Here is a 27,158-nt window from a genome sequence, read left to right as displayed (position 1 = left end):
AGTGTCCGGAGTTGTGGTAGAGTTTTACAAATATATTTTGTTGTGTCCAGTGTCTTTTTGTTTAAATTAGGAATAGGTTGGGTTGGGTTAGGTCCAAAGTGAGTGGCTATTTCATCTTCCACCGCAACCCGCAAGGGTTTATTGTGGCGCACACCTATTCACACTCGACCAAATAAATCCAGCTTCTTAACGAAGCCGATTAGTTTGTTTGGTGAGTGGTCTTTCAGGTCAGAGCCGTACTCTAAAAACCTGATTCAGTCCCCAGCGGGGTAGGCACAAAGTATATGCTCTGCTGTTTCATAATTTTCCAAACAGAGGCGACACACACTGTCTTCCGACAGTTCGAGTCTCTGCATATGATGATTCAAATGACAGTGACCTGTAAGAAGGCCTGTTAGACATCGTAGTTCATCCCCACTGTAGTCCAACAACTGTTTGATATCAAGCTTCGAAGTGTGAATAAACCCTTTGGAGTGAGCCAATCCTGGAAGATTCTGCCAAAAGTCCATAAATCTTCATAAATTTTTTCAAGAGACCTTGAGCGAAATAGGTATTTATCAATTGTCAGAATTGATATGTCGTATATAGGTGTCATATTTGAAAAAATCTATGAAAAATTATTTACCCTCAGCAAACAATAAATATATGATCGTATGTGTCCGATCAATGTTTTTAACAATAAACAATGTCGGCCTCCTCGGTAGAATTTCTCAAATGTCAATATGTATATCGATATTTATCGAAATGCTGCATTTTTAAATGTATTGCTATTGCTAAATTCACACACAAATCTACAAATGCTACAGATGCTCATTGTAAAAAAAAGAATTAACAAAAATATAAAAGTACATTGTTAACTATGTGAATTAATTGAAATTATAATTAAGAAAAAAGTGTCAACTGAACTTAAAATTAGTGATAGTGTAAGTTCATTAAAGACAATGAAAATAGTGAAATTCGTGATTCGATGAGCGAGCACAACCCAAAATCACTTCATAACCTCACTTCGGGATTCACTCTTGAAAAACTTAAATATGATCTAATCGAAAATAAATGACAAAGACTTGATAATAAATCTGTTGACAAATAAAAAGATTGATGACGTTGCCGGACACAAAGTAGGGGATTCAGTTAGTTTGGCGATAGATAATGCAGACGTAGAAAACCTGCAGTTGAAGAATCCATCTCCGCAAACAAACTCAAAATGGTTAGACAATTGAATCTTTCTATAATAGGAAGAAGCTACAGTGATATAAATTGCTCTCTGAAAGTAGCTCCCAAGAAATCTTTTTTGCACGTTTACCAGATACCCAGATATGACAGTAGATGAAATCAAGCATTTTCTCCCAAATAATCTTCCAGAAGTGGAAGTAGAAAAGCTAAAATCGATACACCCTAAACTGTATTTCTCGTTCAAGGTCACCTTTGATGAAAGTAACTTCGAGAAAGCGTGGAAACCAGATATGTGGCCAGCTGGTGCTTGGGTAAATCTTTTTTTTTTATTCAATAAAAATAGTCCACCAGCAGCTGTAAATAAATATCAGGACGAGTCTCACTTAGAGGGGACCTGTAGGGGTGACAATTGGGTGAACATTCTGCATATCAAAATTCAGAGTATCGCGAATAAAATTGATGAGATTCTTTTATTTTTAAGTGATAACAAGTATTCAGTTCTGTGTTTTAGTGAGCATTGGCTGAATGAGATCTGTATAAAATTGGTCAACACTCAATATTATTGTCTTGCGACTAGTTTTTGTTGATATACTGGGGAGCTTGGTGGAGTATACAACATCGTATACAAACCTATTGACGTGAGTGAATTCAGTAGCAAATTGCATGCAGAATTTTGTGGCATTGACCTAGGTCATATGAATTGTGCTATAATTGCTGTATATAGATCGTCTAAATATTATGGTGATTTGAATATTTTTCTATATTATTTGGAAGAACTACTAGAGATATTATCGGGCAAATATGATGCCCGATGGGCGATTTCAATAGCAGTGGGTCCAATCTAATAGTTATGTCACAAATTATTTATCACCTCGTTTGGTCTCAAAGTAACGATAAGATGTGATAAAAAAAAAACGAAAACAGAAGACACGTATTGACAATATTCTTTATGAAGTTGGTACAGTTGAGACAGACCTGTCAGATCATAGGGGACAATTCATAAAAGTTCATGGAAAAAACTCTAAATGCTCAAAGAGGGTTTTGAGACGCAAATTGTCAACATAAGCATTGACCAAGTTCAAAAGGAAATTTCAACTAATACATTGGGATTTTTTTTCAAATACGATATCACTTCTGATATTGATTCTCTCGGAAAATCCTTTCTGAACGTTTAGTTAATCTTTCTGATAAACATTCTCCAATGGTTGAAAAGGTTGAAAGAAAAACCTTTAATAAAATGTTTCAATGATGACTTGAAAAAAATGCCTGATACTTCATAGACTCTGAAAACTATCAGCGATGCAACTAAGTTTGACAAGGCTAACAGGCCTATAAAGTTTTCAGCAGGAAATATCGAAAGTGTATATAGAGCGAACGAAAAAAGCCGCTTATGATGCTTATATTTATTTATCTGACAACAAAAACTGGGATAGTTAGAAGTTGATCAATCATGAGAGAAATAAAAGTAAAAATGGAACATAACCCCTACTTTTGTAGGGTGGCAGAAAACATCAGAAAAGAATTGAAAAACTCCCATATTCGGGCAACTGATTATCTAAACAAAAATTGCCGCAACTTCCAAACTCATTTTTTCTCTCCCCTGTCACTTCGCTGGAAGTTTCAGCTACCATCAAAAACTTCAAAAAATCAAACTGTTCTAATATATATGGACTAAACAAAAAAAATCTACATGAGATTTCAGATTTATTATCAGAGCCCTCACCAATCTAATCAATCTTTGTTTTTCATTCGGAACCCTCCCGAATGTATTTAAAAAAGTAAAAGTTATTCCTATCTATAAGAGCGGAGACAGAGACATTCCACTGAACTACACAACAATATCAATAATATTTTTAATAGAAAAAACAATTGAACTGTGTCAGACTTATATCTTACATGGACAAACACAAACTTTTGAACCAAAAACAGTTTGGCATTAGGAGTTGTAAATCAACAGTTCAAGCAATTGAGGACTTAGTTGTGGATATAGTAGATGCATGGTTTTGGATGGTAGTATCCAAAAACTTGGATACTACGGAATTTGAGGTAGTACATTAAAATTTTTCAATTTTGAATTTTAGCTCCAATTTTTATATGTACCAATTTTATGATAATCTTATTATGCATATGTTATCAAAAAAAAACAAAAAAAAAATTATATTATGATAGTCTCACTATGCTTGCGTTATCAAAAAATACTATATATGTATTATAACTGTATATGATTATGTATTGTGACTTGCTACAAATGTTTTGATAATTTTATGATAATCTTATTATGCATATGTTATCAAAAAAAACAAAAAAAAAATTATATTATGATAGTCTCACTATGCTTGCGTTATCAAAAAATACTATATATGTATTATAACTGTATATGATTATGTATTGTGACTTGCTACAAATGTTTTGAACATAACGTTGTCAAATAAAGAATCTATCAATCTATCTGTATAATTGGAAGAAATTGATAATTTTTCTTTCCTAATATAGACGTGTTCAAGGGAGATACACACGACAAATCCATTCTGACCTATCGAAAATTGATTAATACATTTTTTGTTTACGACCTTCCAAAAAACGAGAACATTTTCACATTGGTACCCAGTAGTATTCCATTTAAGCATACCACGAAAAATGCTATAATTTCGAGAAAAATACATTTGGTCTAGTTTTTTGATATTGAAGAAGTTGGTGTTACCACATTGTGCAAATCATTCATTAAATGCAATATATTGTAGAAAAATGCTTTAATTTACAAAGAAATGTGTTTTAGGAACCTCTTTGATATGGAATGACTTACGCCAATTATTCAACAAATAATAAAACATATTTCGATAATACTACTGTTAGTCGACTTACTAACTTTTCAAAAGTGTTAAAATTATATTTACCTACTTTTAACTTTGGTGATTGGTATTTTGTTAATTGTGTGAATTTTATTTTTCTAAGTTACTATTCAATACTCTCCTAATACAGTAAATAGGTAAGTGTATGTGGCGCATTAGGGAAGAATTTCTTTTCTTTGTCAAACACAGTATTTACAAAAGTATTAATCTTGTTCAAATAATATCCAATTTCTGTGGCTGTTTTCACACCCGTATCTAATAAGGCTAGTAAAATAGCTGTTTAATTATGTTATTTGAAAAATATTTCAATCCACAGAAGAACTTTAGTGGATTGAAGAGAAGTATGCAGCTTATACAATGAAATATTACCTGGTGGCTTTCATTATTGTGTACCCTAAGTCGTCTCAATAGAATGATGTCATAGTAACATATGTTGATGTTATTCAAAAATTATTCATGATAATTATTAAACAATTTTCACAAACATACATTTTTTTTCTAATATGGTAGCTTCATTTTGTATGTTGTTTGTATAATTGTTTAATTATCATCATGGATTGTGTTATTTTCATCTAGTCCATTCATAATTTTTACAAAAACATCACGAAAAACATTATTAATTCTGAGATATTTAGTTATTGGAATACGTCTATACCCCAAGAAGCCCTAAAAAGTAAAACCAGAAAATTAAACGAAGCAAAAATACATATTCATAATGGAAGTGGGAATACCTATTGAAAATATTGTTTTGAGATTCCGTCTTCTAACAAATCATATAGGAATGCAAATATTTCATACAAGAATAACAAGAGCTGGAGATGAGATAAAACACTTTTTGTATTCCAACTGGAAACTCAGCAGAACTGACACTTGAAAAAAATATTTCTGTCACAAGGACACAACAATATTATTGCTTTCAAAAAGCTGGTTTGGGAGAAAATAGGTACTATTTTGAGTAACAATCTAGTGCGAGTTCTAGTGGCATCTTATGAAGTATCTATCTATATTATAGTAAAGAAAGTAAACTCAGAAGTAGAAACATCTGGCATTGAACAATGCCACTCTGAAGTTATCATCTCCTTAATAAAATGAAATAAATTTGGAGTACTTAAATTTCAGTGAATGGTCATACCAAGTGTAGGGGAATTAGAAAACTATGAATGTCACAAACATACTCCATAAACATATCAAACAGCATCCAAAGATAAAACGTAATAGGTAGCTGCTTTTGCGCTTCAGTGTATCCCTTTTGAGTACTGTCAATCATAAAATAATAACAAACCTGGATTTCCGATGAAGTCTTCCTTTTCCAGCAGTGAAGGGGGCATCTGAAAACCGTACGCTGGCAGCCAGGGATTGTTTCCTGAATTTAAATCCACAGGTTGCCCAGGCCAATCGCTAAAAGCGATTTCTTCCATCTTCAAGTCATTCACAGCAATTTCACACGGTCATCCAACGGTAAGACACTGTATACGCACATTTCATTCTACTTAACTAGAAATCACAATGAAGTCTTTCACATTTCAAACTCTCAAAGTATGTTGAACCTGAATGGGTTCATTCATGAGAATAATTAAACAGTGGGACGTTGAGAAGACCGTCAATCCGTTATCAACACATTCGATTCCATCTTTTAAACTGCATTCTTAAATGATGAAATTTAATACTTTTATCGCACACCTACTCTGCGTTTTCAAATAAACAACAACAGTATTGGTTATTCACCGTCTTGAAACCGACCACTGAATCGAAATAATTGTTTATTTCCCACTACACCACTAGAAATTGTGTTGTTTTTCTGTCACAACTTGCCGTAACACCGCGTTGTTTTATTTGTAACCAAGTGTCCACTTTTCTATAGCAACCGCTCTAAGGCTCCGCGACAATAAAAAACAATGAATAAGTCGCTACGTAGCGGACGTGGAATCGCGGCCACGTGACCAGGTCGACCAATCGGGTATATTCACAGGTTATATACAGTGGTTTCTTGATCGGCGCTGAGATGCTTTTCACATGTTTTCGAATCAGAAGGTAGGTTTACAATGGCAGGTAACAATCGTGAGGCTTAACGGTAGAAGACGGTAGAAGAGAGCTGAAGAACGCGTTTCGGCCTTCGGCGTATTCGAGACCGGCGAGTGAGAGGTGATTGAGGTGAAATGACCCATTTATTTCCGGCACGTAGGTTGACCGGAAGATTTTTGGATGAGTTCGTTGCTCGATTATGCGGTTTAGTTTTAATTTGTAGGTCAGAGGAGTCGTGTTATTGTAAAATTTCATTTTTTTTATAAATATTTATATGTACGTGGTATCAAAGATCAAATGTTATCAACAGAAGCAAATAAAAAAATTAGCAAATTTCTAGTCCAAAGTTGAAATTTTATAAAATTCCGAGTTTAAAGTCAAAATTTAACAAAAGTCCAATAACTGTACTGGCAAATCCAGGATTTTTTGAAATTTTGATAATGAATGTATATAGAAATTTGGAAACTGCTTAGTCCGATTTCGTAACCCATTTTTGAAACGGAAAATAATGAATGTCGGTATGAAATGAATTCTCATATATATTATAAGTGAGAAATAATCGGGAAAGTCTTGCAAACCGTAGAATTTGAAGAAAATAACTATTGAGATCTTACAATAAATTTGCAAACTACATGAACAAAATGGAAATACTTCACAAAAAAACTGAAAAAATTGGACAAATTCTAGAAGTGAATGTATTTAATATTTCTAGAAATTGTTTCAATTTGCAATATCTTTTTTTATTCAACGTGAACCTATATGCGGTATTATTTTCCTTAATGCATAAAAAAAACGAAACAGGTAAGAGCTTGATACCATTTAAATAGTTTTACAGTGATTAAATGGACTGTTTAACCGGACAAAAAATGTCTTATGAATTTTTTAATTTTTGTAGATAGGTATCGTTCTTTTTTCTGGAAAGGATATCATTACGAACGAGGAAATATATTAAAAAAAAGTATTTATTCCATAAAATAGAGACAACTGTCTCCAACTAGAGCTACAAAAAGCTACTTTACAATGTATACTAATATGTCGGTCGGTAGCCGGTCGGTTCTTTGTTCACTCACTCGAATTGACCGCCGTGTTGGTCGGTGGTTCAAGCCCCAAGCTGAACGATCGATTTTCACTTGCTATCGTCCAACCCGTGTCAAGAATGACACGTTAAAAGGTAAGACCTCGTTAATCCTTAGCTCGCACAAGTTTCGACTTCTAGTTCTAAATAAAAATCCGCGATAGCGTATACCTATCTACCTCTGATGTAGTAGCCACTATATGCAAAATACTGAGCTATAAATACAATTGAATCGGATACTTTTTTTGAAATGCACATTTTAGAATATCTGTCAAATTTTTATACAAATTGATACAATTGTCGTTTTAAGTATTTAACATAGATACACTTTGTCTCTTGCACTAAGTAATTTGGACGAATCGTTTAAAATTTATCACGATAAGATCAACTTGACGCAACGCAGTAAGCCATTACTCATCGCGTCTACTGTAAGACGGCGGGAAACGATGCGCGGGGGTAGAGGTGCGGTCTAACCCCTAGTTTATAAAAACGCAAGGTAACGAGGTGAGGTAAGAAAGTTGAAGTATTGAGAAAACACACTTGCGTTCTAGATAAAAAGTAAGGTAAGGTAACGTCGGTAAGGCAAGGTAACGCAAGGTAAAAAGTTGGCTGATTTCAACTTTCTGCGTTGCGTTCTTACCTCCGACCAATCAGAAAGCGCCATACTACGAACTTTGACGGATATATTCGAATGGTGTAAAGGTAATGTCACCAGATAAAGTTAAAAAGTTAAAGTTAAAAAGACAAAGTCACATTGTGAAATTTGATTTTTCTTTTGATGGATATGAATACAAAAAATGCCGCGATCGTGTCAATAGTAAGTGTCTATCTTTTACTCAAGAGAAAGAAACGAAAATGGAGGAGGTTTAATGTCAGACCCATTCTGAGAAGCAGAAAGACTCGGGGGCAATTTCAGTTATTTAAAAGAATGAAAAATGATGATCAATTTTTGTACACAAGAATGAACAAAATATGTTTTAAAACAACGTGAAATTGTTAGCGCCTTCATTGTTAAAAAAAGATATGGATCGATATCTCCAGAAGAGAAATTGGCTATAGCACTCCAGTAAAGTGAATTGTTGAAATTGAAAATAGAAATGAAAGTTATTTATTTCATATGAGTGACTGCTGCTGTCAAGATTATGGAAATGGAATGTCAATATTTGTTTATGTATTCCTGCCAAACCAAAAATTACCAAAACCTATAATCACTATGGCAATTATTCATACTATACTTATTCGTGAACGTCAAAAAATGGATACTTTACCTTACCTTGCATTATTATAAACTAGGGGTAAGCAATGAAGCGCCATCGCCGCCACCCGAACGCAGGCAGATGCATGAGGGCAAACGTCGTTGACGGTTGTGTTAGTTTTGAGAATTTCTCTATAGGTAACATCATTCGATTCTCAAAGGTATTCATTACTTAGTGCAGTTGGCATATTTTTTCAGTTACTGTATTTCAGAGTGAAAATTTTAATTACTAGCTGTTGCCCGCCCTTATATTAACTTATAGCCGAAGCTAATGAACCTAGGGTCTTGAAATATGCAGGTAGTTTCTTTGTATAGCGTAAATAAGTATCAAGAAAGGAAATCATGAATTTTCACCCCCAAGGGGGAAAAATAGGGGTTCAAAGATTGTATTGAATTTCCTCAGTTTTGAAGTTGAAAACCAGAAGTTTGGAATAATAATTTGTTTAAAATGGTCTGTCACGAAACTCAGTGTGACAAACCAAATTCTACGCGGGCGAAACAGCCGGCAACAACTAGTAAATCATGAATTTATCAATGAAGAGATTTCTTTCATTCGAAAAATGATACCCAACAAAAGCTTCATACTAAAAATGTAAAAGCTTCTGATGGAAGAAATAAAGCAATCAAGCTACTTTTAGGTGGTAATGAGATAATAAGGTACCTGTCTTATTACCTCATCAGCACCTTTTTGAATGATGTTACAAGAGGAACATCTCATTCCATTTTTTATAACACCGAAAACATAAATTTGCTCATCTCACGACGACAGTCTCTAGAGACCTCAGCTATAGAAATCTTGTTTATATTGAATGAGGAATATTTTTCAGGAGAGATTATTATTTGAGAAAAAATCGTTTTGGTGCCTTTTTACAAAAAATGTAGGAATCGTCCTCTTTACAGAGATGTGCAAACCATGCATAGAAGTAGAAGTTAGTTTCACATACATATTTGAAGAAAAACCTCTCACGAAACAACTTTCACGTGAACATTGAGTAACACGAAAGAAAAAGTTCTTTCGGTTAGAAAAGAGGATTTAATACTAATATGAAAATAGTCGTTCCGATTTTTTTTCTTTCATGCAATTCAATGTTTATGAGAAAATAGTTTTGAAGAGCAACATTTTCAAAATACTGAACATTTCCTTCTGGTGAATTTTCACTACCTAAAACAAAGCCTCCATTCGCTCCACACCTATCATTGATACTGCTTGCGCATTATTTGCATCTATCTCTTGTTTTTCCATCGTTTCTATAGTTTTCCTTATAATTGAAAATTTTGCTTTCCTATTTCTCCAGAGGATGGGGAAGCCATCATATTCGATTTCGTGAATGGTCTTCCAGTATCTATATACAAAGGGACTATATCCCATCTGGAGCATACAAATAATGTGTGCTCAATAACATCCTGTGAGGATGACTGCCCTGTGAGGACATTCATCTAATTCCGCTTTTGACGAATCGCACGAATACTTTCTGGTCAAGGCAAGGCATGACAATTTGTACCTAGCATTTTCATAAAAAATCAGTAACTCAAGAACGGTTACAGTTAGGTACAGTTAGTACTTTCAATGAAATACATTATTTTTTCTTACCCACTCAAAAGTGTAACGAAATACAGGGTTTTCAATTAAAAAAACACAACTTCGATGTGTCAAACTCTTTTTAGCCACCCTGTAGACTCCAAAATGATTTCCTTTTGCAGCCTTAATCAATAAACATATAATGAAATGAAGAGATTTCCGAAAAACTTAATTTTGTTTAAATGTAACATTCTTTTCGACACGGCCAACCTCACTAACAGTAAGTTGTGACCTTTCATATTAATAATTTTCATATTGTATCACCATCAAACAAATTTTGTAGCTTCTCCCTGAAGATGATAATAAATTTTATCAAAATATTGGAATAACTTGTGTTATAAGAGTACACTTCCGTTCTGCTGATCACCCAAAGATAACTCCTCAAACTGAGGAGTTTCAGTTGCTTCAGGTGCTCAGAAGATGACAGTACTACCAACTGTCGAAAGCTTCAAATCCTTTTTTGTAGAATTTAATATTGGGCATCGTCAGTACCGAGCAGGCGGTCCTCGATTGAAGATAAAATGAGAAAAAACCAAGAAAGTACTTGATAAAAATAGCTGCGTGAACGCAAGCGAAACATAAAAGTGGAATCACCTATTGGTGTGACACCCAAGTCAACTTGGGTGCCATATATATATATATATATATATATATATATATATATATATATATATATATATATATATATATATATATATATATATTAATATATATATATATATATATATATATATATATATATATATATATATATATATATATATTAATATATATATATATATATATTAATATATATATATATATATATATATATATATATATATATATATATATATATATATTTATCTGTTTTCGGAAGGCTAAAAAACATTTTCTTATATCAGTAAGTACCTGATTTCTAGAGTAATGAATTTACCATTACCATACATACCATTTATTTTCAATTAATGTACAATAAAAGTCTCTGCTACTAAAGGTAATCAGTTCTTCAGTAGATTTAACGTAATAGCAAAGGAATAATTAGTTATATAAATTCCTATGGAATAATTAAAACTATCACAATTCCTAAAATTCGCAACCACTTGCCTTGAACAACATAAACAATCGCAGAAATGAGGTGTTCTACATCACACGCTAAAGGTGTTTCAAACCATACATTTTTCTATTTTAATTTTGAACAAAATTTTGTGTTTTTATTTTTTTATGATGTAGCATTAAAAATACATATACTCCTCAATTTTCACCCTTCTATCATCAACCCCTATTTTTCAATAGCCAATTTAGTAATTTAATCATTTTTAACCCTGATAACTTATTTTCTCCAGGCGTCTACCGGTGTCACTTCTGACTCAGTAAACAGCACGGAGTAGAGATGAGAATGAAGCCGATCTCCGTCTCTCACATAATAAGCCTTCTCTCACTGTCTATAGTCCGTTCATAATTTGTCGATAGCACAAAATGAGGGCCCAAGTCATAAAACGGTCGTAAAACTCGTAAAATCATAGGCGGAGGTTCCTGAGGTGTTTATTCATTAAATATAAAGCTTCAGTTTATATTCGAAACTTGCCTTGAAAGGGTGAAGTTGTTACGAACGAAAATAATTTTTGGTTTAGTACATTTTTTAATCGCATTTACGGCTCGTTGGTGTTTCGGCGTCTACGGCAGTAATTAACGTCTCTAATTTTTATTTTGCGAATTTTGTGCAGTGCGTGAGTAACTTTTTTTCATATTCCTACAAACATATACGTACCTTTCGTTCCTGCTTGTTTTGTTTGATTGCTTGCGATGGCTTCGTCATCATCATCAACATCATCAAGTTTTACACCGGTACTGTTGCGTACAGTCAGTAAGTCTGTCTATTCACCAAGAGAGAATACTATTGTTTTGAACGTTCACGATGCTCTGGTTTCTCAGAATCCCACAAACACTGTTCAGAACATAATCAAGAGTTGTGCCAACATGACGGGCGTAGGGGAGTCAACAATATATAGGTTCCTATCAGAAAGAAAAAAAAAAGGTATAGCTAACCCAAATACAAACGAATACTTAAAGAGGGGGAGAAAACCTATTGAAATTGATGAATTTGCCAAAAATGGTATTCGAAGGAAAATTCACGAATTTTTTTACAAAAAAGAAATACCCAACTTAAACAAAATTTTACAAGAAGTTAGAGACGACCCGGATTTGCCTCATGTCGGACGAACCAAATTGTGGCAAGTTTTAAAAGAATTAAATTTCCGGTGGGAGAAATCAGACCGAAAATCACTTTTGATTGACCGGGAAGAGATAATATGTTGGAGAAGAAAGTATCTAAGATACATACGAAAATTTCGGGCTGAAGGAAATCCAATTTACTATTAGGACGAAACGTGGGTAAACGCAGGTCATACTCTCACAAAAATTTGGACAGATAAAAATATATCAAGCTCCAGGCAAGCCTTTATGGAAGATTGGTCTACTGGTATTTCCCCACCCTCTGGTAAAGGCAGTAGATCAATAGTTTCTCACATTGGCAGTGAAAAAGGATTTGCTAAGCATGGTTTGTTGGAATTTGAATCCAAAAGCACAAAAGACTATCACGAGGAGATGACAGCTGATGTTTTCGAAGAGTATTTTGAGCAGATGATTGAACATATACCACCAAACTCACTTATAGTATTAGATAATGCACCTTATCATTCACGACTAGTTGAAAGACTTCCAACGACTGCGTGGAAGAAACAGGATATCATTGACTGGCTGCGGAATAAGTCCCTGCCTTACGAAGATGGAATGGTTAAAGCAGAACTTTTAAAAATTGCCCGGCAACACAAATCTAAGTTCAAGAAATACGTAGTTGACAAAATGGCGGAAAGACGAAACATCACAGTCCTTAGACTGTGTGGCTAGAAAAAATACGTCATATAAAATACAAGCTGTACGTGAATTATTATATGAGTCTTTACAACATATTACAGAACACAATTGGCGAGATGCAGTAAGACATGCAATAGAAGAAGAACAAAAAATGTGGGATCTTGACAATATAATTGATGCGACTGTAGAGACACAACCGCTAATTATTAACCTGCAAGACGACTCGGATTCCGAAGATGATCCTGTTTATTTTGAATTTGAATAGTTTTGTAAGTAATCGTAGTTTATATCATTAAAAAATAGGTGTTAATTAAATAAATGTATCTTTTACAAATTGCAAGTAACTTATTATTTTTGAATAAAATAAAGAAATTTTTTTTAAATAAAAATACAGTTTACAGTACCTACAGTTTAAGAATATTAATATATTTATTTATTTAAAGTAACTGTTTTAATCATATACTCTACGACACTGGTCACTCATTTCCACTCAAAATACCTACATAATCGGATTGAAAGTTTTATAGCTGTATTGTATTTCTTCAGATACAAGGTGGGTTAGTCGAAAACATCTTAAACTGCCAGTTTTAGTTTGATTTTTGTTATTATATCATATTAGCTGTCCTCTCTGTATTTCAGTTCTCTAATGAGGGTCAAACTTGCAGTGAGCTATCAACAAATTATGAACGGACTGTACACAGTTTTCGTCCACTATTATTGTTTACCCATCGAGCGTAGATACAATTTGCGATGCTATCGATGCTGTGAATTATCGAAGAGAGTTTTTGAACTCATTGGATTTGCCAGACATGCCACCGCATAATTTGCAACTGGAGGTTGTATCGCTCCGTAATTTGAATCCACCACGGCTGTGCAACTGGTCCCAGTTATCACCCGAAGACGATTGTGGATACTAACAATCGAAACGTCGTGAAGTAACTTGGTTTGGAATCTTTTAAATTTATATTTTTATTTTCATTTCTTGTTAATATTTTTTTATTTAATTTTTCAGCTCGTGTTAGTAGATCTTTTTTTGGTTATTGCTTGTATGTTATTCCATTATAATTTCAGTTTTTTGCTCAATAAAAATGTATTTTCAGCTAATCTCTTTAATTTTTTTACAGATTCTTTCAGAGATTTCAAATCAATTTACTTATATCACATTAGACAATGGAAGTCCGAACTGACGAAATGCACGCAAAAATGTGCTTATTTACGACATCACATGAGGAAGCTCTAAAATAATCAGTGTTTCACTACTATATTATGCATGTCATATACATATAAACCTTCTTGAGTCGTTCTGTCTATTAAAAAAACGCATCAAAATCCGTTTTCAAGATCTAAGCATACATAGAGACAGACAGCGGGAAGCGACTATGTTTCATAATAAGTATGTAGTGATAAAAAATACCACTTAATGTAAATAAATACTCGTATGTGCTATTGAAATTTCAACTGAATATTTCAAGGTTTCAAGAGAGATAAATTTTACAGAAGAAAAGTATGAATGTAATTTGTTCCAGTAACTGACCATAAAGGCGTTATACCGTATTCTTCATTTAAACAAACCACTGGATTGGGAACGGTCACCAGATTTATCGCACTTCGATTTCTATTCGTTTATAAATATGATTACTACGAGTATAAATTGTTTATAACTTTCAAACCATTTATTAAGCGAAACTTGACTCAAATCCAAATGACACCTCCATAATAATTTTCGATGAAGGCGAACTGAAATTGTGTGAAATGGCACTCGTGAACTAGATTATATGGTCAAAAGGGTGATATTTGTGATACAATTCCAAACATCACTGTTTCGATCTGCCATAGATCTCATTAAATCTCTCATCCATTGAGACCTTTGTTTGTGTTTTGATATTTTTGATTTGTCGATTTCATACGCAATTATCATTTTCGCAGAATTAGAAATCGCGAAACCGACTTTTTTACGTACGGCGGATCAAATTTATTTGTGGAATTTGACATAATGAAGAAAATTAAATCTATATATATATATATATATCGGTAATATATAAGTACAAAATCCAATTGAGATTTAATATATATTTGTACGTATCGTCCGCTTTCTAGTAGTTTCGATTATTTTTTTTAAAACTAGAAAGAATTTTAAAGCATTCGGTAAGTAAATTTTTTTTCTTCGATATACAGCGGTATGAACATCGAAAAATAAACAAAAACTACTTTATCAAAGAAACTTAAAACCTGTTAGGTTGCAACAATTTTTTCTCGAAATCTGTATGGGTGACAAAAAAACAGTTTTCACTATATCGATCTACCCATGATTCTATAACAGTTGTGTGATTTTCATGAACGCACATCTTCAATTTCCTATTCTACAAGGTGTTTAAAAAGTGAGTCTGATTATTGCAACAATTTTTTTCAAAATCTGTATGGGTGACAAGAAAACGGTTCTCATTATATCGATCTACCCAAAATTTTATAACAGTTGTGTAATTTTCATGAAACAACATCTTCTAGTTCCAATTCTACAAGGTGTTTTAAAAAGTGAGTCTGATTGTTTCAATATTTTTTCCTGGAAATCTGTATGGGTGACAGGAAAACGGTTTACACTATATCGATCTACCCAAGATTCTATAACAGTTGTGTAATTTTCATGAACGCACATCTTCTAGTTCCAATTCTAAAAGGTGTTTTAAAAAGTGAGTCTGATTGTTTCAATATTTTTTCCTGGAAATCTGTATGGGTGACAGGAAAACGGTTTACACTATATCGATCTACCCAAGATTCTATAACAGTTGTGTAATTTTCATGAACGCACATCTTCTAGTTCCAATTCTAAAAGGTGTTTTAAAAAGTGAGTCTGATTGTTTCAATATTTTTTCCTGGAAATCTCTATGGGTGACAGGAAAACGGTTTTCACTATATCGATCTACCCAAGATTCTATAACAGTTATGTAATTTTCATGAACGCACATCTTCTGGTTCCAATTCTACAAGGAATCACAAAAAATGAGTCTGTGTGTTGCAACAATTTTTTTATCGAAATCTGTATGGGTGACAAGAAAACAGTTTTTACTATATCGATCTACCTAAGATTCTATAACAGTTGTGTAATTTTCATGAACGTCTTCTAGTTCCAATTCAACAAGGTGTTTTAAAAAGTGAGTCTGATTGTTTCAATATTTTTTCCTGGAAATCTGTATGGGTGACTAGAAAACGGTTTTCACTGTGTTTATCTATCCATGATTCTATGAGAGTTGTGTGATTTTCATGAACGCACATCTTCTGGTTCCAATTCTACAAGGAATCTCAAAAAATGAGTCTGTGTGTTGCAACAATTTTTTTATCGAAATTTGTATGGGTAACAAGAAAACGGTTTCCACTGTGTTGATCTATTCAAAATTCTTTGAGAGTTGTGTGATTTTCATGAATACAAGGAATCTCAAAAAATGAGTCTGACTGTTTCAACAATTTATTTTTCGAAATCTGTTTAGATGACAAGAAAACTGTTATCACCAAGTTAATCTTCTCAAGAAACTATGGAAGTTTAGTGATTTTGATGGACGCACATCATTGGATATCATTTCTATATGGGGTATTGGAAAGTAAGTCTAATATTTTCAATTTTATTGTTCCCTAAATCTGTATTGTTGATGAGAAAAGGATTATCAACGCCTCAATCTACTCAAGACTCTATAAAAATGTTAAACACCAAATAGTCTTAATAATTTCACGTTCAACCTATAGTGAATAGGTATTTCCAGCCACATATATTAGTACGGATGCTAATAATTTTGTATCCCAACCACAGATTTTTATTTTCCTCTACGTCGGCATGTGTGGCCAGATATCTGTGGATAACTTCACGCCAATGAAACTGAAAGCTTTGGCATAGAAAACACCAACTTGGTTGGTGAAACGCGCTTCGAGAAGTGCTTGTTTTGGACCTCCTCTGAGGTCCAAACAGTCTACGGAATTTTTCCAATGATCCAGACATCCACATTATATACAAGACCAGAAACCAATCTGTTGAAAGATTGCAAAAATTCATTTTAGTCCCTATATTTGTGACTATGAAAAGAAAAAAGAAAAAAATCTGGCGATTATTTAGTATAAAATTGAATAATCATAAATATGTGAATCCTAAAAGTGTATTGAATGTAAATCTTTCAAGTGATGATGAATCTATAGCAAATGAATATTGACACTTTTCCGCAACATCAGCTGCGGAATTACTGAATACTGATAACTTAAAAGTGTTACAGCAGGTATGTACTCTTTTTCACACCAAGCAAATAAATTCAATATGTTTTAGAGCGGTTGTAATAATGAAGTTGAAGATATAAATATTTAGGACTTGAAAACAAAGAATCTGTGGGTATTGATGAGATTCCAACTGAATTGGTAAGAAGTATTTTGATGAAATAACCGCGACAACAACAAGCAACTATTCAGATATATGTAATTTGTATTCTGTTTGAAAATGTTTGGCCCCAATACATTCAACAAGTTTTTTAATGCGTGATTAGACATTCATAGACAATTACGAAACGATAATATCGGTTCCATTCATTCTATCATTTATCAAGTCTGCCATAATTTTATCCCTTGCATAATCCTGCCAATGATCTCATTGTTTATTTTTTTCGCTTTCGTTCAGAAGATTCGATTATAAAAAATCGCAGCCCATTATAAAAACAGTCTATAGTCTATTTCAAAAGAGTGTAGAGTAATAAATCATGAAGTGTCATAAAATTTGCCTGAATTTCGTTGTCGTCCATGGGCGTAGGCAAATCTTAGGATTATTGAACTTAATAATTAAAGTAAATTAAAAATTACAGACATAGATAATAATAAAAGGCCATTTTTGGGAAGTAATTTGATCTAAAACTAAGTACCTACATGTATTTAGGTAAGTAAAATTTCTTAAAAAAAGATTAAGATTAATTTTAGTGGTTCTTGTAAACTTATTTAATATGCAATTTGGGTTCATATACTTGAGCATGATTTCTCAAAAAAGGGTTAACACTTAGTTCCGAGGTGCCATGTCATTATAATAATCCCTTTTTGACCCTGCCCACCAATCATGCAATACCTATTAAACCCAGGTAATTAAGAAAAAGGGTTTAAATATATTGTAATGGTGTCTTAAACATTCGAGTTATAATAGTAATTGTTACTACACCAATTAAACGTACAGTGATATTGTGATATAGAAATAGTGAAAAAGTTATAAAATGGGGACATTTACTCCAAAGAAAAGAAGTGTAAAAAATTCTCCGCTATCTGTTTGCGAAAAAGTTATAATTTTAAATGTATATGATTGCATAAAACACGATCACCCTAGTTTGTCTGTGCAAGAAAGTGTTGAGCGATGTGCCCGAATGACTGGAATTGGACAGTCCACGATTTTTAAATTATTGCGAGAAAGAAAGATATCAGGCCAGGTAAGTCCATGCAAGAGAAAATCAGGAAGACCAATAAAAATCTTAGATGAAGACACCAAATGTGACATTCGAAGAAAAGTTCATTCGTTTTATTTTAAAAAGGAAATACCCACTCTTGAAAAAATATTTATCGAGATAAGCCAAGATAACGATATTCCTTTGATATCCAGAAAACTTTTATGGAAAACTTTAAAAAGTATGAATTTTGCCTGGGAAAAGCACAATCGAAAGGCACTATTACTGGAAAGTGATGAAATTGTTTGCTGGAGACGAAAATATTTGACAACTATAAAGCAGTACCGCAGAGAGCAAAAGAAAATTTTTTATCTTGATGAGACGTGGATAAACGAAGGTTATATAGTCAAAAAAATGTGGCAAGATAAAAATATAACAAGTTCTCGCCAAGCTTTCATAGAAGGCCTTTCGACGGGTATTAAAGTGCCTTCGGGAAAAGGGAAGAGGCCTCTAATTGCTCACATTGGAAGCGAAGACGGATTTTTAAAAGAAGGTTTGTTAAGCTTTGAGTCGTGCCGGACGGGAGATTATCATGAGGACATGAATTCGGATGTCTTCGAAGACTACTTCGGGGAAATGTTAAAATTTCTTTCAGCTGATTCGGTCGTGGTTATGGATAATGCAAGCTACCATTCAAGGCGCTTAGAGAAGGTACCAACTTCAGCTTGGAGAAAGCAAGAAATTATTAACTGGCTGTCAAATAAAGGTATTCAGTTTGAGACGAATTCAGTAAAGAAGGAACTACTAGCCATAGTAAAACAACGTAAATCTCGCTTCATGAAATATGCCGTAGAAGATGTAGCAGAAAAGTATAAAGTAACTGTGCTGCGCCTACCGCCATATCATTGCGAATTAAATCCTATAGAACTTATATGGGCACAAGTTAAAGGATATGTTGCAAGGCACAATACCACATTTAAAATGAAAGATATCAAGGTATTGTTTGATCAAGCCATTATGGAAATCACATCAGAAAACTGACAAAAAGCAATCCAGCATGTTTTAAAAGAGGAAGATAAAATGTGGGAACTGGACAACTTGGTCGATCAGGTGGTTGACCCTATAATTATAACACCAGGGGATGATGACAGTTCTTTGGATGAAGACTATACTGATGTAGAATAATTTAATTGAATTGTAAATATACTGTAGCGGGATAAGCAATCTGGACAGAGACCAGTGTATCAGTGACAGTGACACTTTTGCTTAGGTTAGGGTTTAGAATTAAGGGTAGTCTGAATAATTATTTTCTCGGAAGGTTCTCGAAAATTGTACCTAGTAATCTCTAGAACATTCAATTAGGGTATAAATAGAGTGTTGTTAAACGTTAAGGGAAGTTCACAGTTTTATAGTCTATTTCAAAAGAGTGTAGAGTAATAAAATCTCATTAAGTATTCAAAAGCGCTACAGGGTGATCCGTCAATAAATTCTGTCACTTCCCTAGTCCGCATTGCAAAATTATGTCGTTTCATAAAGAGCAGGTAGGTATCACCCTGTTTTAAGGGATTTGTCCATTGTTATCGACGGATAAATACTGAGCCAGAGGCGCGCTAGTGGGATAATTGCCAAAAGAATATGCATTCATAAAAATTATATTAAAGGAAATAAAAATTTAATACAGCAGAACAGTGTTATTAAAAAAATATAAAATGTAACAATAAAATATATACGAACCGAAATCGGGAAATACTCACAAACACACACGAACGAACTTTACGTATTGAAACACTTGTGGGGACTTTAAATCAATTTATTCACAAAAACGACAAGAACTTTACTGGATACGTTATTACAATTTGACACTTGACTAAAACTGTGAACTTCCCTTAACGTTTAACAACACTCTATTTATACCCTAATTGAATGTTCTAGAGATTACTAGGTACAATTTTCGAGAACCTTCCGAGAAAATAATTATTCAGACTACCCTTAATTCTAAACCCTAACCTAAGCAAAAGTGTCACTGTCACTGATACACTGGTCTCTGTCCAGATTGCTTATCCCGCTACAGTATATTTACAATTCAATTAAATTATTCTACATCAGTATAGTCTTCATCCGAAGAACTGTCATCATCCCCTGGTGTTATAATTATAGGGTCAACCACCTGATCGACCAAGTTGTCCAGTTCCCACATTTTATCTTCCTCTTTTAAAACATGCTGGATTGCTTTTTGCCAGTTTTCTGATGTGATTTCCATAATGGCTTGATCAAACAATACCTTGACATCTTTCATTTTAAATGTGGTATTGTGCCTTGCAACATATCCTTTAACTTGTGCCCATATAAGTTCTATAGGATTTAATTCGCAATGATATGGCGGTAGGCGCAGCACAGTTACTTTATACTTTTCTGCTACATCTTCTACGGCATATTTCATGAAGCGAGATTTATGTTGTTTTACTATGGCTAGTAGTTCCTTCTTTACTGAATTCGTCTCAAACTGAATACCTTTATTTGACAGCCAGTTAATAATTTCTTGCTTTCTCCAAGCTGAAGTTGGTACCTTCTCTAAGCGCCTTGAATGGTAGCTTGCATTATCCATAACCACGACCGAATCAGCTGAAAGAAATTTTAACATTTCCCCGAAGTAGTCTTCGAAGACATCCGAATTCATGTCCTCATGATAATCTCCCGTCCGGCACGACTCAAAGCTTAACAAACCTTCTTTTAAAAATCCGTCTTCGCTTCCAATGTGAGCAATTATAAGCCTCTTCCCTTTTCCCGAAGGCACTTTAATACCCGTCGAAAGGCCTTCTATGAAAGCTTGGCGAGAACTTGTTATATTTTTATCTTGCCACATTTTTTTGACTATATAACCTTCGTTTATCCACGTCTCATCAAGATAAAAAATTTTCTTTTGCTCTCTGCGGTACTGCTTTATAGTTGTCAAATATTTTCGTCTCCAGCAAACAATTTCATCACTTTCCAGTAATAGTGCCTTTCGATTGTGCTTTTCCCAGGCAAAATTCATACTTTTTAAAGTTTTCCATAAAAGTTTTCTGGATATCAAAGGAATATCGTTATCTTGGCTTATCTCGATAAATATTTTTTCAAGAGTGGGTATTTCCTTTTTAAAATAAAACGAATGAACTTTTCTTCGAATGTCACATTTGGTGTCTTCATCTAAGATTTTTATTGGTCTTCCTGATTTTCTCTTGCATGAACTTACCTGGCCTGATATCTTTCTTTCTCGCAATAATTTAAAAATCGTGGACTGTCCAATTCCAGTCATTCGGGCACATCGCTCAACACTTTCTTGCACAGACAAACTAGGGTGATCGTGTTTTATGCAATCATATACATTTAAAATTATAACTTTTTCGCAAACAGATAGCGGAGAATTTTTTACACTTCTTTTCTTTGGAGTAAATGTCCCCATTTTATAACTTTTTCACTATTTCTATATCACAATATCACTGTACGTTTAATTGGTGTAGTAACAATTACTATTATAACTCGAATGTTTAAGACACCATTACAATATATTTAAACCCTTTTTCTTAATTACCTGGGTTTAATAGGTATTGCATGATTGGTGGGCAGGGTCAAAAAGGGATTATTATAATGACATGGCACCTCGGAACTAAGTGTTAACCCTTTTTTGAGAAATCATGCGCAAGTATATGAACCCAAATTGCATATTAAATAAGTTTACAAGAACCACTAAAATTAATCTTAATCTTTTTTTAAGAAATTTTACTTACCTAAATACATTTAGGTACTTAGTTTTAGACCAAATTACTTCCCAAAAATGGCCTTTTATTATTATCTATGTCTGTAATTTTTAATTTACTTTAATTATTAAGTTTAATAATCCTAAGATTTGCCTACGCCCATGGACGACAACGAAATTCAGGCAAATTTTATGACACTTCATGATTTATTACTCTACACTCTTTTGAAATAGACTATAGTATTGTTCAAGTGTCAAATTGTAATAACGTATCCAGTAAAGTTCTTGTCGTTTTTGTGAATAAATTGATTTAAAGTCCCCACAAGTGTTTCAATACGTAAAGTTCGTTCGTGTGTGTTTGTGAGTATTTCCCGATTTCGGTTCGTATATATTTTATTGTTACATTTTATATTTTTTTAATAACACTGTTCTGCTGTATTAAATTTTTATTTCCTTTAATATAATTTTTATGAATGCATATTCTTTTGGCAATTATCCCACTAGCGCGCCTCTGGCTCAGTATTTATCCGTCGATAACAATGGACAAATCCCTTAAAACAGGGTGATACCTACCTGCTCTTTATGAAACGACATAATTTTGCAATGCGGACTAGGGAAGTGACAGAATTTATTGACGGATCACCCTGTAGCGCTTTTGAATACTTAATGAGATTTTATTACTCTACACTCTTTTGAAATAGACTATAGAGAAGGTTTTGTCTGTTTGATGGAATTCGAGTTTCGAGTTTGTTTTCGAAATTAAAATTAGTTTATTGTAGTGGAAATCCGCCTTTGTACTTATGACAGAATGAATTCAAAGTTGCATTTATGACCAGATTTGGCCCCACTGATGATTTTTTCGATAAATTAAAATAGTGTTATATAATAGTGGATCATGAATTTAACAATTTCAGGCTAATGACGATCGTTATACGAAGTTTAACTATGAAAAAGTGGTTCTGAAATAAACGGTTTCTTCGTGAAAAAATCAGCATCAATTCATCTTCTGCTGGATATTTGTCAAAAATTCGAACATACACTGTATATATATGCATAATTTCCCATGATGAAAAACTCATATTTTCAATGCATACTGATTCTTATATATGTACACATCTTTTTAAGCGTAATGATACCATAATTCTTTAATATTCGTTCTTCATTCTTCACCAGCCATATTTTATATATAAGCTCTGTTATTATCAACTTCAAATAAGCTTATAATACTTTCAATAATTACCAAGTTCTCTACCACTCCTTGAACTTATATATACCTACATAACATTTTTTGATTGGAATTTTATTAGTTATTTTTATATTGTAACTTATTCATGTATATACATTTCACATATAAATTAATTTTAGATTTTTCCTTTTGAATTTTAACCTCTAATATTACTATGAATGTTCATATTGTTATATCTATTTCCCGAAGCCCCGATACATTCGGGAGGGCGCGCCAGCATTATCAACCAATGACCACTCCCCACACCGTGGGGTAAGTGATCATTGGCTCCGAGAATCATGTGCCCTGAGCAAGCGCAGTGAGCCAAGAATGACAGCCTTCTGCATCTATGCGGCTAAAATTTCTGCCTTAATGCGGCAAGTCGGTATGATTTTAAGATTCGAGAGTAGAAAGAACATCATTTCACCAAGGACTTCAATAATCAGAACAACCATCTTGACAGAGTGATCTTGATAGAGTCTGCGGAGTTCGAAGAGAAAATATCGATATGTTATCCGTTTTTCCTCCTCTTTTCTCACGATATTCGTCTCGCCAGGAGCTGAAAACTCCACGACAAATATCGTTTTGCTCTGGTGGTCGAGAAAGACTACATCAGGCTTATTAGCTTGTATGAGCCTGAGGGTGGGGAACGAATAGTTCCAATAAATTCGTCACTTCTCGTCCCCCACAACGGATTCAATATCCCCCGGAGCATAGGGCAACACCGGTGTCTCGTTAATACAGTAAGAGTGTCGTAGATGGTATTATAGCACTCTTAAGGCCAAGTTATGTTGATGGATATAGGCCGAAACCGCTTATGCTGGACATCTCTTTATTATAATGATTATTATTATTATTTTTTTCACCGTAGTGTGCGCTGGTCAGGCCCTATCCCCCGAAGCATCGATACATTCGGGAGGGCGCGCCAGCATTATCAACCAATGACCACTCCCCACACCGTGGGGTAAGATATCATTGGGTCCAAGAATCATGTGCCCTGAGCAAGCGCAGTAAACCAAGAATGACAGCCTTCTGCATCTGCCCGGCTAAGATTTCTGCCTTAGTGCGGCAGGCCGGTATGATTTTCAGAGTGGAGAGAGCATCATTCCACCAAGGACTCCAATAGTCAGAACAACCATCTCGACAGAGTGGTCTGGATAGAGTCTTCAGAGTTCGAAGAGAAAATCTCGATATTTTATCCGTTTTACCTCCTCTTTTCGGACGATATTCGTCTCGCCAGGAGCTGAAAACTCCACGACAGATATCGTCTTGCTCTGGTGGTCGAGAAGGACTACATCAGGCTTATTAGCTTGTATGAGCCTAAGGGTAGGGAGCAAATAGTTCCAATAATATCGGCACTTCTCGTTCCCCACAACGGATTCAATATCCCCCGGAGCGTAGGGCAACACCGCCTTTCGAAATATTTTCAATAGAATATTTGTGAAGAGAGGATTAACTGTGAGTCGAAACTATTTTGATTCAACCCGAGACGCGACGTTTCGGTGTAATGAAGATGAACAGTTGTACTTATAAAATAACGATTATACTACACGGGAAGTCATTGTTGACCAAAAACAAGAACGTTTTGATGATTCTGGGCAGTGATTGGCCATGTTTAAACATAAAAAACCGGAATTTTTGCGTCGATTTGTGACAATGGATGGAAGATGGATCAATCACTTCACTCCGGAATCAAAACGATCGTCATCTGAATGGCAGCAACTGGTGAACCTCGTTCAAAGCGCCTGAAAGCACAACAATCGGCTGGAAAGGTTATGGTCTCGGTATTTTGGGATATGCGTGGTTTAATATTTATTGACTCTTGAGAAGTAAAATACCATCATTAGTGAATATTATATAGCGTTATTGGAACGTTTAAAGACCGAAATTGCAAATAAACGACCGCATATGGCAAAAAAAAATGTTACATCAAGACAACATACCTTGTCACAAGTCAATCAAAACAATGGCAAAACTACGTGAATTGAACTTCGAATTGCTCTCCCACATACACCGTATTCGCCAGATTTCGCTCCCAGCGACTACTGACTGTTCGCAGACCTCAAAAAATGCTCACCAGTAAGAACTTTCGCTCGAATGAATAGGTTATTGCTGAAACTGAAACCTATTTTGAGGCAAAGGACAAAAAAACGCGTTTTCAAACAATGTAGAAAACATATTAAGTCCATATTTCTTTGTTAACACTTATTATGATAAATTTTCCACCGATGCCAAAATGATTTGAAGAAACTTCAATTGTATGAGTTTAAAAATATGTTTAAAATCTGTATTTCCGTTAACCAACTGTCGCACCCCTACGAACGATAACCCTCAGAAGCCGAAACTTGTGCGAGCTAAGGATTAACGAGGTCTTACCTTTTAACGTGTGATTCCTAACACGGGTTGGCCGATAGCAAGTGAAAATCGATCGTTCAGCCTGAGGCTTGAACCAACGACCAACCCGACGGTCGATTTGAGTGAGTAAATGTTGAATTTTTGTAGCAGTAGTGTGTCCGAATCACGAAATAAAGATGATAGTTGTCTGTGATACTGTGAATAATGATGCTTTCTAGGTAGCTCGGTGAGTTGCATACCCACACACATACTTTCATTCTTAGTTGTTTTGTAATTAACTAGCAACTATTCCCGGCGCATACGCCAAATAATTGACTGTTATAGACACTTTCATCACTTTGGATTAAATTTGTGATTTTTGAAAGATAAAGTATAAACATTACTCGCTATTGATGTATCTTTTGATAGACGGATTTTTTTTAACCGGCAAAGTAATTTTTTACTTTATCCATTACAAACAAACAACCAAATATTTTCTCTCTATTAATTAGCACCTATAAATATAATTTAACAAAATACTGAAAAGTGAGTTAATTAATCAATTGTAAGTAAGTTAATTGAAATATTTTGACTCTCCGCTGATCCTCGCTCCGCTAATAATTTCCTTGAAATTAAATAGTGGGTGACCAAAAAACCCCAACAACTTTGAGATTATTGATTAGCAACCGGAATGGGGAATGTTCCTCCTGACGAAAATCGAGTAGTTTTCATAAAAAAGCTCTAGAACAACGCATTTTAAACTTATCATTTCAACCTTTTTCTTTAAAAAATTATTTAAATACTTAAAGAAGAGGAATGAAATAATGCATTCAACATTTAAAAGGATTCGTTTCTATTTCACCATTTGGCAACATTCGTTATAGCTAATAAAGGACAATGAATCTGTTACCTGTATGAGACAAACAAATATGACATATTTCAGAGGCGTGCTGTTCTGTTTACTTACGTTCCGAATTCCGAGACATATGACATTTTGTGCACCTAACCTATCTTCTTCTATATAAATAAAAAACTAAACTGTTGTTCATGCGACTTGTGTAGTTGGTATTGAACTATAATTTATATTTTGCTTTAATTGTTGATTTATAAAGATAATTTTCCTTTTTTAAAGTAGAACATCTAGGTACGTATAAATTATTTCAACTTGATATAGGCGCTGTTGCCAATATGTGAATTAGAAATAAATCCCTTTAAACATTAAAACCCAACATTTGAAACATCAATTTGAATACTTTTCGAAGTGAATTTGAAAAACTCATGAATTGAACTCAACTTCATTTTGTTCAAACTTGCATTTGCTGTAATAACCCAAATTGAGGAACATTCCCCATTCAGTGATGTTAACATTTTTAGGACAACAGTCTATGTGCCAGTTTCATGTGTCATAAATCATAGATCAAACTCACTACTTCTAATATCGATAGTAATCAATTATAACATTACTGACTATAAAATATGTCTAATGAGCAGACATTATTGAAACAAACTTTTTTTCGTATGCCTTACAGCAATTGCAAACTGCATTTTTTGAAATATCTTCATTGACTTTGGGTGGGAATATAATGAAAGTGTTAAGACATTAGTTTGGTAAATACTTTTATTTATATACACATTACATATAAATAACAATGAGAATATATTTT

At 33.8% G+C, this 27,158-nt stretch overlaps 1 protein-coding gene across 1 annotated transcript in view; it reads right to left on the bottom strand.

Moving 5' to 3' along the window:
* LOC111512665 (uncharacterized) overlaps positions 1 to 6,010 on the bottom strand; it is a 267,297-nt gene extending 261,287 nt beyond the window's left edge. Inside the window, exon 1 of the mRNA XM_074172897.1 lies at positions 5,305 to 6,010. Coding sequence (XP_074028998.1) covers positions 5,305 to 5,440 — 136 coding nt within the window. The 5' untranslated portion in view covers positions 5,441 to 6,010. The remainder of the gene's footprint in view (positions 1 to 5,304) is intronic.
* Between the last annotated feature and the right edge of the window lie 21,148 nt (positions 6,011 to 27,158).

The sequence above is a fragment of the Leptinotarsa decemlineata genome, unplaced genomic scaffold (genome assembly GCF_025532065.1).
Source record: "Leptinotarsa decemlineata unplaced genomic scaffold, Ldec_3_MD MMD2_tig00000199_RagTag_RagTag, whole genome shotgun sequence".
NCBI lineage: Eukaryota > Metazoa > Arthropoda > Insecta > Coleoptera > Chrysomelidae > Leptinotarsa > Leptinotarsa decemlineata.
Note: the sequence above shows the minus strand (reverse complement) of the source record. Positions and strands in the feature narration are given on the sequence as shown.